We start from the raw sequence: 12,623 nt of genomic DNA, 5'->3' as shown, positions 1-12,623 counted from the left end.
AGAATAACCCCCAAGTGTTTTGATTATAAATTATTGACATATAGAATCATTCTATGAGTTCTGTTCCTCTGGAGAACCCTAACTAATACAGCACACTAGAGGCCTTCCTGCAGAAGTTGCTCAAGAACTTCATGAATATGTCTCATTGTTATCTTCATTTTGATGAGGAAGCAATGGAGGCTTAGAAGGGTTACTCAGCTTGCCAGCTAGCCAGGAAGCAGACTATTAGCCAGCCTGGAAGGCATCATCAAAGCTCATGCTTACTAACTTTATGAAAGATGCATCTCAGGTGAAAGCAGGACTTACACACCTAGGCATGGACACTTGTATGCCCTCTTAGAAAGTATACAGCAGTCCAAGGGCTAAGAATGTGTTGTTTTCTATATAAATATGTGAAGAACCCTCAATCCATGTACAGATCCCAATATGCAGCCTGTGGATGCCAAGGACATACAGGTAGGCCAGAGAGGAACTAAGACTCTATTAAATGGTAAGCAAGGTTTTGTGACAAGCCCATGGGCTTCCTCTAGAGTGAGGGCCTGTGGCTTTGGGCATGTTTACAGAGACATCTCTGATTCCCAATAGGGTGAGATAAAGGAGAAGGTATGGTCACAGCATCTCTCTTCCAAGAAATGATCAGGGAAGGTCCTAGTGAGGTCCTTCCAAGTCAGAGATGGCTACTGCAGGCTCAAGGACGACGAGGCAGCAAGAAGCAAAGTGGGCATCTCCTTTTGCAGTGCACACACCTTGGAATCTCCATGCTGCCTCTGTTAACTTGGCAGTCCAGGCTAGTTCAGTGCCATCAGCTGGTGTCAAGTGCATTCATTCTGCAGCAGTGGGGGGGGGGGGGGGGGCTAAACACTTCTCCTTCTGCCTCATATCTGGGATCAGTACACAACATGGGCTCGGAGGCACTGGGTCAGGAGTGTGCCTCACCCACTTCCTGCTCATGTAGGAAACAGTTCAGGAAATGAGCATGACTCCCTCCCATTACAAACACTCGCACTGCCTGGTTTTGGCTCCATGGGAAGGGAAGGTTCTAAGGGAAGTCACCTTGGAATCAGTGTGAAAAGAAAAAAAAAGTAGCTGAATGCTCTTCACCATTCTGAACAGCCTGACATAAAGTGACTTTAACACTACCAGTCAAAACCATTAACCTGCCCATTAACTAACATGAAACAAAATTTTAAAATATTTTAAAGGAGAAAAGGCCTCTTTTTCCTGATATCAAGACTATTCCCCCAGTACTCTGGCAGAACATACTTTCATGTGCCCCCCAAACACACACAGTTTTCTCTCCTTGCACAATCACTGTCTACCATCCTATACCTAATGACATCATTTCCTGGCCTAGTCACAGTATCCCCATTAGACTTATTTATACCAAGATACCTTGGGAAGTGAGGGGGCTGACACCAGGACAAGAGGTAAGATCAAGGGGTGGTGACGTTGACAGTACAAGTTCACAAGGTAAAGGGCTTTTCTCTGCCTTTTTTTTTATATACCCCAGGTCTTTCCTGTCAAAATAAGCACTGGACACATGTAAGGTGCCCACTAAGATCTTCCCGAGACCCAGCAGTCACCACTAGCAACTGGGGTGCAGCTGGGCGGAGTTCACGTTCACATGACTTCTACTTCCTGTATATGTGTAACTTCTTTGTTCTCCTGTGATGGTTTGCATATGCTTGGCTCAGAGAGTGGCAATATTAGAAGATATGGCCCTATTGGAGGAAGTGTGCCACTGTGGGGGTGGGCTTGGAGACCTTCCTCCCAGCTACCTGAGGATGTAGTCTGATTCTGGCTCCCTGTGGCTGAAGCTGTAGAACTCTCAACTCCTCCGGCACCATGCCTGCCTGGATGCTGCCATGTTCCTGCCTTGATGATAATGGACTGAACCTCTGAATCTCTAAGCCAGCTGCAATTAAATGTTGTCCTTTATAAAACTTGCATTGGTCATGGTGTCTGTTCACAGCAGTAAAACCCTAACTAAGACACCACCATAAATGTCCCATTCCACCCTGGTCAGATAGCAATGACCATAACCATAACTTGCCTCACTTGACTGGGCAGGAATTAAACGAGGTCACCCACAGCAGCTGTAACATACTGAGAATGATTGAACGATAAGGTTGCCTATGCTTAATGTATGTTACTCAAAGATCACTTCAAAAGGAACATAAAGTGGGTGACCATGACACTATCTACCAGGGCCCATGGCATGGGCACAGTGGGACCCATCTCAGCTCTGTGGAAAGTCTATCTAACCCTAAAATGAGCCCTGGTTTAATTCTGCCTATACTATCCCATGAGACCCAGAGAACTGTCTCTTTCTCAAGGCAAAGGATGTAAGGCCCATACATAGTTCCAATGTGGTTAGTGGTTGCATTGTCTACTCTGGGGAGAAAACAGGCCACAAAGAGAAATGATGATAAACAAGAGAGCTGACATGGAGGACAGACCTAGGGCCACTCACACTGTCTTCCTACTTCCAAGGCCAACTATATTTTTGCCTCTTGTGAGTACCAGGCAATTCTAGGGAGGATCCTATGATCTAGGAACCATTGCTTTGGCCCAACTTACACCAAATGCAACCATAAGGCTTCCAAGAAGGACAGCGTGCCCTCTAGAGGGCTAGGGGCCATGGTGGACAGTTAATATCCTAGAATAGAGACGGGGAAAGAGGAGAGAAAGAGAGAGAGAGAGAGAGAGAGAGAGAGAGAGAGAGAGAGAGAGAGAGAGAGAGAGACAGAGAGACAGAGAGACAGAGAGAAGAAGAAGAAGAAGAAGAAGAAGAAGAAGAAGAAGAAGAAGAAGAAGAAGAAGAAGAAGAAGAAGAAGAGGAGGGAGGAGGAAGGGGGGAAGAGGAGGAGGAAGGAGAAGGAGAAGGAGAAGGAGAAGGAGAAGGAGAAGAAGAAGAAGAAGAAGAAGAAGAAGAAGAAGAAGAAGAAGAAGAAGAAGAAGAAGAAGAGGAGGAGGAGGAGGAGGAGGAGGAGGAGGAGGAGAGTAGGATAGAGAGGGGAAGGAAGAAGAGGATGGAGAGGGGAAGGAAGAAGAGGATGGAGAGGGGAAGGAAGAAGAGGAGGAAGGGAAGGAAAAGAAGCCTTCACTAAAGCTCACCTGTGCCAGTCACTGAGGTGAACATTCTCCTTACATTATATCATCTGTCTCTCATGGACACTCTGTATAGTAGGCATCATATTTATCCCGTTTTATGAAGAGGAATGCTGAGGTACCCAGAGGTGCCTTCTTGAGGCTACACAGTCTGGATCACGTCATTGTGACCTAACAGCCCTTCCGTCCCCGATGACTAATCTAAGCCAATGATCATAATAATGCCCTGGGGTTGGACAAAGAAACGGAGTATGACCTCGATGGACCAACCTAGAGAGAAGGTCTTGAATGTTGGGCATTTTGCCACTCCTGCTCATGGGATACAGAAACAGAAGAAAGCAAATGCTGACCACAAGAGGAAGCCATCCAGACAGTTGCTGCAAGGACATACTTCTTGGGTGAGGTGAGTTTGAACTTCGGATAAATGATGACTTACATTTTAGTATGTGTGTCCCCATCATTGCCTGGAATATACTTTTATCCTAAAAGAGTATTCATTGGCTATCTGATTTCAAGTCGACCTGAGCACCCTACTTTTTTCTTATTTGCTAACCATGCCCCAGAAGAGAGACAGGGACTAACAACCCCAAGAGACTTTGACCACACAGCCCTTGGCTTGCACCATCTCAGAGCATCTGGTTCCACCAGCCCACTGCATCCTTGACCAGCTGCACAGTTCAGAATCCTGTTACTTGCCTGCCCCTCCATATCTCATGGGGCTAGCAAGTGATTTCTGAGGTTGGCAGGAAGGACGCCCAGCTTAAGCTCCAGCACCAAATTAATTCCCAAAGAGAAGGGAGCTGAGCACCATATTAAAAGCCACAGTGCTCGCGTTTGGCACCTTGAACTTGTATTTTTAGAACCGTAAGGATGCGGCTTGACAGACTTACTGGAATTCATCAGATTCTCCTCAGTAAATGTAAATGTGTCATTATAAAGTCACAGAATGTGAACGCACTTAAAACTGGAAAACTCCTTCATGAATACTAACAAACTCTGAAATCACAGGGAAGATGACTGCCTCCAGCTATCGAAAACACCCAGCAAGCCAAGATTAAGGATTTCAGTTTTTTAAACGGTAATGATAAACTCCCATGTAATTTTGTTTAGAAAAAAACATCAATTAGCCACACAGAAAACCACACAGAAAAATTAGACTTCAGATCAAACACGGAGCATTACAAACTAGTCACATAAAGCAGGGAGGAGTTTAGGAGAGGGAGTAGCATTGGACAGGTGGACATGGACTGCACTGCCTTATGGATAAGAGGTGTGTGTGTGTGTGTGTGTGTGTGTGAGAGAGAGAGAGAGAGAGAGAACGAGAGAGAGATTATCTACCAGCATCAGAAATCTCAAGATAATGAACCTACAAATTTTATATGCAATACCTTGTACATTAACAATCAACTGTGTTTGCTGAAACCCATCAGTTACAAACACAGGATGTTGGGGTAACCATCACAGCTGGTTTCTGTGTTCTGGGTTACATATTCCCGTTCTGAAGTCCTGCTCAAGTGAAAAGGCCTGCCATCCCAGAATGCACCACCATGAACATTACCACCACGAGCATATGAAAACCTCTAATACACAGTACAAGGCAAAAAAAAAAAAAAAAAAAAAAAAAAAAAAAGCTGCAAAGTTAAGGGAAGGTCTAAGAAAGCTGTCTTGGGGGAAAGATCACTCTTTCACACACATAGGAGTGAGTTCAAATTCATCCATAAATTAACATATTCAATACATTTACTATTAGCCAGCACTTAAAAAAGAATTTTAAAAGGAATTAAATTGAGTTAGCCTTTTTAGCATCTATCAAATTTAGATGTTCATTTTTATCAATTTAACGCAACAATTTTCCCAAAGTTTCAATAGTATCTGTGTGGAAGAAACAAAGGAAGGTGTGATAAACATTGCTCAGCTTTATCTGAACAATGGATTCACGGGTTTATCTGAACAAACACGAAACATTTGAACAAACAGAAATAAGGCAAACGGGCTGACCCAAGAAGCCCTGAAAATCAAGGCAAAGCCAAATACTTAGAGTCATGGAGGATGGCCGAGGGCCCAGTGGAGTAATCCCGAACTCAGGAACAGGACGTGTACACATGTGGAAGTGAGAAAAGGGGTTGATTGACGAACAGGATTGGCTACTATGCAGAGAAAAGTAAGAAGCAGCAGGAGAGTTTTTATAGAAGATGTGTTAAAAGTCTGAAGTGGGAAGGACTTAACAGCAGGCCTCCTGCTGCATTAAGGAGCTGCCACTGAACCCTCATCTCCCAGCCTTCCAAAGGAATTCCCCACAATCTGGGGATCCAGTCAGCTGCTGTCTCCCCACACCTTGTTGAGCTGTGCTCAGAATCCCTTCTGCCTCACCTGATCCCTCAGACAACCACATCCTCCATAGTATAAAATATTCCAGGAAAACTTAAAAAGGAAGTTTGCTCCATACATTTGAGGATTCCCAATTCTTCAAACAGTGTCAAGGTAACAGTCATGTCGGATCTAAAATCTGCCAGATATCGGGAAGAAACCTTACCTGTTTCCTCTTTTCAGGGGGAAGTGATGGATCTCCATCCTACAAGGAAACAAAGACTGTGTCTCACTTTCTAAGAATGAAACTGTGCACCCAAACTCACCACAGAATCCCAACCCTCAGTTGGACCAACTGTGAGTCTAAATTCAGACTTAGCCCCGTCAGCCATGCAGCCAGTAAGGTGAGGAAGGAAGCTCGACGACTCTTTAAAAATAACTACCACTCGAGAGGGGACCCAAGAGAATCAACTCCAATCAAGACCAAACATGTATTTTCCAAAATGCTGTTTCTAAAAGAGAAACCTAGATGGGTCAAAATTACTTTGAGGCAGAGCATAAATTGAAATAGTATTTCATTTGGTTAAAGTTTTTTTAAATAGAATAAAAGAAATCATGACTCACATGCACGTAGACATAAATACACACACATGCATATATACACATGCACATGTACACACGTAAACATCCATTTTGCCTATACATACACACATACATATCTACATTTACACAGGCACACACCTGCACATGTGCACACACACACACACACATAAACATGTTGTATGTACACAAATGCGTGTATACACACATATCTACAAACACACATGTAAAAACATACAAGCACACATGTACACATATATGCACACACATGTATACACACATGCATAGGAACACACAAGCAGATACATGAAAACATACACATGTGCATACACACAAGCACACATTAAAAACGCGTATGCCCTAAAGCTGTAGCTTTACTGTGTTATCTGTTCCCAAATAGGGCTGCCTTGTCTGGCTTCAGCGAGAGAGGATACACCTACCCTGGCAAAGACTTGATGCACCAGGGTGGGAAAATATCCAGTGGGGCCCCACCCTCTCAGAGAAGGGGAGGGAGACAGGGGAGTGTCTCTGTGAGGGGAGGACTGGGAGGAAGGGTAGCATTTGATATAAATAAATTAATTAATTTTTAAAAACACACATGCATACACATAAAAACACATGAGCACATATGCATCACATGCATATGTGCACACAACTGTATATTATTTGTGGGCAGAATAATCAAGGGAAGGAAACCTAATTTGCTCAGATAAATAAGAGAATTTCCAGTTCTATTAGGCATTTTAACTTATAAAAGTTGAATCTTCCTCCCATTTGTGCCTTTGGGAACATAAATATCTCAGGAGAACAAATATCCATAAATTGAGAACCTTATTGTTGTTGTTATTGGTGTTGTTGTTGTTAGTATTATTATTATTATTATTATTATTATTATAGTTTTATAAGACAGGGTTTCTTTATGTAGCCCAAGTTGGCCACAAACTCCCCAATCCTGTTCTAGCCTGTCAGATACTGGGATTTCAGAAATGTCTCACCACACCACACTAAATAAATATTCTGACATAGACTCCAGTTACATATGCATCTAAGTTACTTCAATTCAAGGAGTATTTTTATTTCTACTCTAGGACAGCTCAGTGATCCCAGGAAAATGATAAACTATTAACAATAGTGCCTGCACTTAATAGAAACTGGGCATACACCTACTCCCAAGACTTGTGAAGTGAACCCAGAAGGAACACAAGTTGAAGACCAGTATGAACTACATTATGAGTTCTAGACCAGTCTGGACACACAGCAACAGCATGTTGACAGAGGAGAGGGCTCACATCAGCAGGGGAAAGGGAAGCATCACTGATTCCTTGACTTCTGCCTAACTTACATCCTTGACTGTGACAGATGTATCCCAACCATGGGGACTACGCAAAAAGCCCCAGAAGTGATGTGGTGGCTATTCTTGGTTGTCAACTTGACTACATCTGGAATTAACTAAAACCCAAATGGCTAAGCACACCTGTGAGGGATATTTTTTTAGTTAAATTATTTGAAGTAGAAAGGTCCACTTCTAATCTGGATTCTTGAGGTGAGAGGATCCATCTCTAATTCAGATTTGTTTGTTTGTTTGTTTGTTTGTTTGTTTGGTTGGTTGGTTGGTTGGTTGGTTGGTTTGGTTTGGTTTCTTGAGAGAGTGTTCCTCTGTACAGCCCTGGCTGTCCTGAAACTCCCTCTGTAAACCAGTCTGGCCTCATACACAGAGACCCACCTACCTCTGGCTCCCAAGTGCTGGGATTAAAGGCATGTACCACCAGCAGCCAGCTTAATACAGATCTTTTGAGGTGGGAAGATCCACCTTTAATGTGGGCCGCACCTTCTGCTGGCTGCCTATACTAAAGACATGAAAGCTCACTCTCACCAGCAAGTCCATTCCTTCAATGGCGTTAGACCATCTCCCTGGGATTCTAGCATACACCGAAGGTCAGCTGAGACTTCCAGCCTCGTGGACTGAACAACTATTGGATTCTTGGATCTTCCCTCGGTAGACAGCCATTGTTGGACTAGCTAGACCACAGCCTGTGAGCCATTCTAATAAATCCCCTGTGTGTGTGTGTGTGTGTGTGTGTGTGTGTGTGTGTGTGTGTGTGTGTGTGTGTATTCAGTCCCTCTAGAGCACCCTGACTAATATAGGTGACTTCGGTCTGTGTACAAGGCCTAGGAAGCCATCATGGAATAAAGAAATGTTTTAGACAGCTTGTTCACACGCTATCCAGCAGAACTCTGTAGCAAAACAGAACAGCAGCCACCATGGGAGCTCTCAACCCTTATCACCCAGCAGCTATCCACTACCTGTGGGGTCTGAGCTCATGGAACTCGACAGAACAATGAAGAACTGAGTTTTATTTTCTTTATTGCCAATTAGCTTGGTTAAGTTGGGCCACCATGCACACCTGGCAGCCTCGGTATTAGCAGATTTAAGGTATGAATATTCTTTAAAATGAAAGGCAAAAGTCCATATCAATAAACCAATAGTAAAACAACCACAGTAAACATATGTGGTCATGAGCACCTCCACAGGTACCAGATCTAGCATCCTGGAAGTACATACATGTAGAGCAAACAGGTGGCAAATACATCTCTACCTTTAACTTTTGTTTTCTTTCATATTTTTTTTGGCTCGTTCACTAGTCTGAGACAGGTTCTTAAGCCTCTTACCCACTACGTAGCCAAGGAAGGCCTTAAAGTCCTGATTCCCCTGCCTCCACGTCCTAAATGCTAGCTAGGGTTACAGGCATAGACTTGGCTACTGCAAACAGTTGGAAGGGGTTACTTTCTAAGAGAGTATGTCCAAATGCCACCACGGTGTCACTTACAATCAGCTCTCGATACTTCTTCTTCAGGGACTGATGTCGTTCTCGCAGCTGATTGGCCATGAGCTTGTACTGGTCCCTCTCCTGCTGGCAGGTGTCCAGCTCCTTGGAGAGGATCAGTAGAGCCTCCTTCTTGCTCTCCAGCTTCCGTTTACACACCAGGTACTGCAGGACAAACAGCCACTGGTTAGAAATGGCAGGTGGCCTTCTACACTCCCCAAGTGCACCGTGCTCCACACACTCGCCTTATTTATGGTTGGGGATCACACGCTACACTTCCGAGGAACTCTAGGCTTGCCTGACACATGGTTCTCAAAAGACAAAACCAAACCTTACCTGTCTTTGAGCTTTCACAAACTGGGACAGATACAACAATTCATTTGCAAGTGAGTTCAAAAGCAGAACTGTAAACCAGCAAGGTGGCTCAGTAGGTTAAAGCACTAGCTATAAAACCCTGATGACCTGAGTCACCTAGGCCCATAATGCAACAAGAGAACCAATTCCCAGCTTCATCCTCTGACTTCTACACATATGCTGTGGCAGACACACACCATACACATGATGTTTTTTTTTAATTACATATGTGGATAAATACATTTGGATCCCAAACTTATCTAATATGACAGATAGATAGATAGATAGATAGATAGATAGATAGATAGATAGATAGATAGATAGGATCACATAAAATTTTATTAAAATTTTACAAAGTGATACACATAAATATATTTAATAAAAAATTATAAATATTGATAGGTATGAGCTCTCCTTAGTAATTTCTTTTCCTCAAGTTTTAAAACTTTTTCTATGCTCTTCTGCTTCTTACTAAATTCTCAAGGATAAGTCCATACACTATTGATCACAAAAATACCCCCCAAATATTATGAAAATCATTTAATTGAGCCATAAATCACTTCACTCGATCATTCCCGCCCATGAAACTCAGCAGCCTTTTTCCCCTGGAGAATTTCTTCACCGGCTATACTGTAAAACCTCTGATCCGTACTGATCTGTAAAACCTCTTTTTGGGTCAAACACAGACACCCATCCATCACCAGAGACCGATTTTAGAAGCTAAGTATTTTTGCCATACTCTGAATTCTCCCCATAACAGCCAGGTCTGTGGCTGGGACCCCTGCCTTCAAGCAATAGTATTTCTGAATCTCTACTTCTCCCTCCTGCCCTGTACCAGAACTGAAGCTCAGCCAAGAGTCCCACCGTAGTAGCCCATGTGAGCCCCAAGAAGATTCTACTTTTGCTGGATATATCACACTGCTTGGCATTCTTCACATATGTGAAATGTGGCACTAAATACCTTTTGAATTTTCCCCATAAAAGACCAAATTCAGAGCATTCATGAAAACAATTTATAGTTTCATTATACACACTGACACGAGCGCTTTGTCATTGTGGACATTCACACAAAGCAGAGAGAGAACGGCTCTCCTGTACCGTTTGAGCCAATGCTCTTTATAGACAAAAGGCATTACTCATAGATAGTGCTTGCTGAGAACCGACTTTGTTAAGTTCAATTTCAAATAAATGAAAGGGGGTAAAAAGAGAGTCTTGTGCATTAGCACATTTTTTTCCTTAAAAAAAAAAAAAGAAAAAGTAATTGCTTAGTTTCAAAAACAAAGGGGGAAGAAAAGCCGCTCTGAGGCAGATTTGCGTTCTGAGAGAAGACACTTCACCTTGGTAGAATTCTATTCCCCACAGTAACAAGATTGGAATCATGCCTAAAAACGCTCTGGATTTTGAGACTGACTTTGTCTGCAGGATGGCAAAATGGTTCTGTCGACACAGTGATTTCTCGAGAGTCAAGTCCTCAACAAGTAAATATCGGAGGTGAGCGGCTTGAAACCCTGAACTGCAGTCTCCTGAGGGAGGCATTGAGATTTCACAGGGGAAAGCATCATTACACACCACTTAACCCATCTGCCCTTCTCTCAGCTTTCCCCACAGTCAGCAGCCCCTGTCACGGGGGCTTTGGGTGTGGATGGCAATAAGATTGCATTTATGGGATTCATACCTGAGGCCCCAAAGACATCCAGTGGGGAAGAAAGTCTCAATTGTATCAAAATACTCACTGAGTAAGCTTGTACAGAACACCCATCTCATGAAGGGGACCGTAAAGGCTACCTCCAACTGGAAAAGCAGGAATTCGGGTACCCTGCCCTTGAATGATCCAAAAGAAAAGGCATTTCTCTCCAAGGCATGCTCCAGGTTATAACCAATGAAAGGCAGTAGAAAACTCTGGCTTCAGGCTCTATGGAACCTGGGAGAAGCCAGACACGGAAGCCTTGATCAGCCACAGTGGCTCTGAGTTTAAGAAGCAGAGTTCTACAGTTTGCTCCTAAGCACATGGGAGAGGTGACAGTTATAAACTCTATCACAAAGAGCTAGGCTAGGAGAACATCACAGAAGGGGGGGGGGGGGGGGAGCCGAACAGTGAGGAGGAGCAATGTAAAGTGCTGAGGTGGCCACCACACTCATGAACTCCCCTCTGCTAAGGTTACCTGCATAAGCTCTGGCCAACAAAAAGTCATCAACATTCTAGCAGACAGCACTAACTGGACTCAACGGTTTACAAAAAAAGAGGACATGTTGGGGAGGGTTTGGGGGAGGGGACAGGTGACAGAGGATTTGAGGTAGATGGAATTACATTACAAAATATATAGTATATATACACATATGTATAATATACATGGTATATATTTCTATATTATAATATATTGTGTATTTTATAATCTATTGTATTAATCATAATTATTTATAATTAATATATTAATTATAATATGGAAAATTATATGCAATATATATGTATTTAAAGAAAACAGAGACATTCTTACAGAAACTGAAGCCACACAGAGAAAAGGGCAGGCCTAGAAAGTGACCACTCAGCCGTCTGTCCTTTCTTATTCTCGCTCTAGTCTGGAGAACTGGTTGTCAAGAACTTTAGCTCATGTCATTGTTTTTATCAGCAGGATAAACCTTAGGCTGAAGTCTCACTTATAAAACAGCCCAAAGTGAATCTGAGCACAGGGCTAGCAGAGTGAAGACTTGTCTTAGCATTTGCATCCACAGGTAACACTGAGGATCCAGAAACAGAATGTTGGTGGTTCTAAGATGTGCAGGTTTAATTGATATGGGAAGACCCAGGGGATCCTGGTGGGTGTACATGGAGAGTGAAGACTGAATAGAAGTGTGCAAGCATTCATTGTTCTCTTTTCCTGACTGTAGATACAAAGTGAGCTGCTTCAAGCTCCTGCTGCCTTGATTTCCCCGCTATGATGACCTACAAGCTAAAATTGACCCTTTCTCCTCTAAGTTGCTTTTTTCAGAGTACTTTATCACAGCAACAGAAGAGAAACTAAGCCAGTCATCTTGTCTGATTTTCCTGTCCTTTCTGAACTGTGACTTGGTCTTGAGCTATACTTGGTCTTAAAGAATGGTGACTTTTTAGCATCTCCCCTGTCACAGGGAGTGGGGGGGTTTGGGGTGTGAATAGAAACTTCCCACGGAGGGACAATGCAGGATGTAGTCATGGTGGAAATCCTGGCAGAGGAGCCAGCATGCCAGAGCTCCAGTCTTAGCTTTGCTATTCCTAGCTATGTGATCAGCCAGCTAACCACTCAAGCCTCCCTGTCTACCAAATGGAGATGGAGACTGTGCCTTCACAGGGTTGGCATGAGGGTGTAAAAAGCTAGCATTTGTAAGCCAGCTAATGCATTAGTTGTAATTGCCATGACTTCCACTCAGATCCCTCCGGCTGAGACAAGT

At 43.3% G+C, this 12,623-nt stretch overlaps 1 protein-coding gene across 4 annotated transcripts in view; it reads right to left on the bottom strand.

Annotated features, from left to right (window-relative positions):
- Ccdc149 (coiled-coil domain containing 149) overlaps positions 1 to 12,623 on the bottom strand; it is a 95,221-nt gene that overhangs the window by 55,064 nt on the left and 27,534 nt on the right. For all 4 annotated transcript variants that reach the window (NM_001432958.1, NM_001432959.1, NM_001432960.1 and 1 more), the window contains exons 2-3: positions 8,847 to 9,008; positions 5,645 to 5,683 (exon numbers count right to left, since the gene is read on the bottom strand). In NM_001432958.1, coding sequence (NP_001419887.1) covers positions 5,645 to 5,683; positions 8,847 to 9,008 — 201 coding nt within the window. The remainder of the gene's footprint in view (positions 1 to 5,644; positions 5,684 to 8,846; positions 9,009 to 12,623) is intronic.

This window comes from Rattus norvegicus, chromosome 14 (genome assembly GCF_021556685.1).
Source record: "Rattus norvegicus strain SHRSP/BbbUtx chromosome 14, alternate assembly SHRSP_T2T, whole genome shotgun sequence".
Classification (NCBI taxonomy): domain Eukaryota; kingdom Metazoa; phylum Chordata; class Mammalia; order Rodentia; family Muridae; genus Rattus; species Rattus norvegicus.
This window is presented reverse-complemented; position numbering and strand designations above follow the sequence as displayed.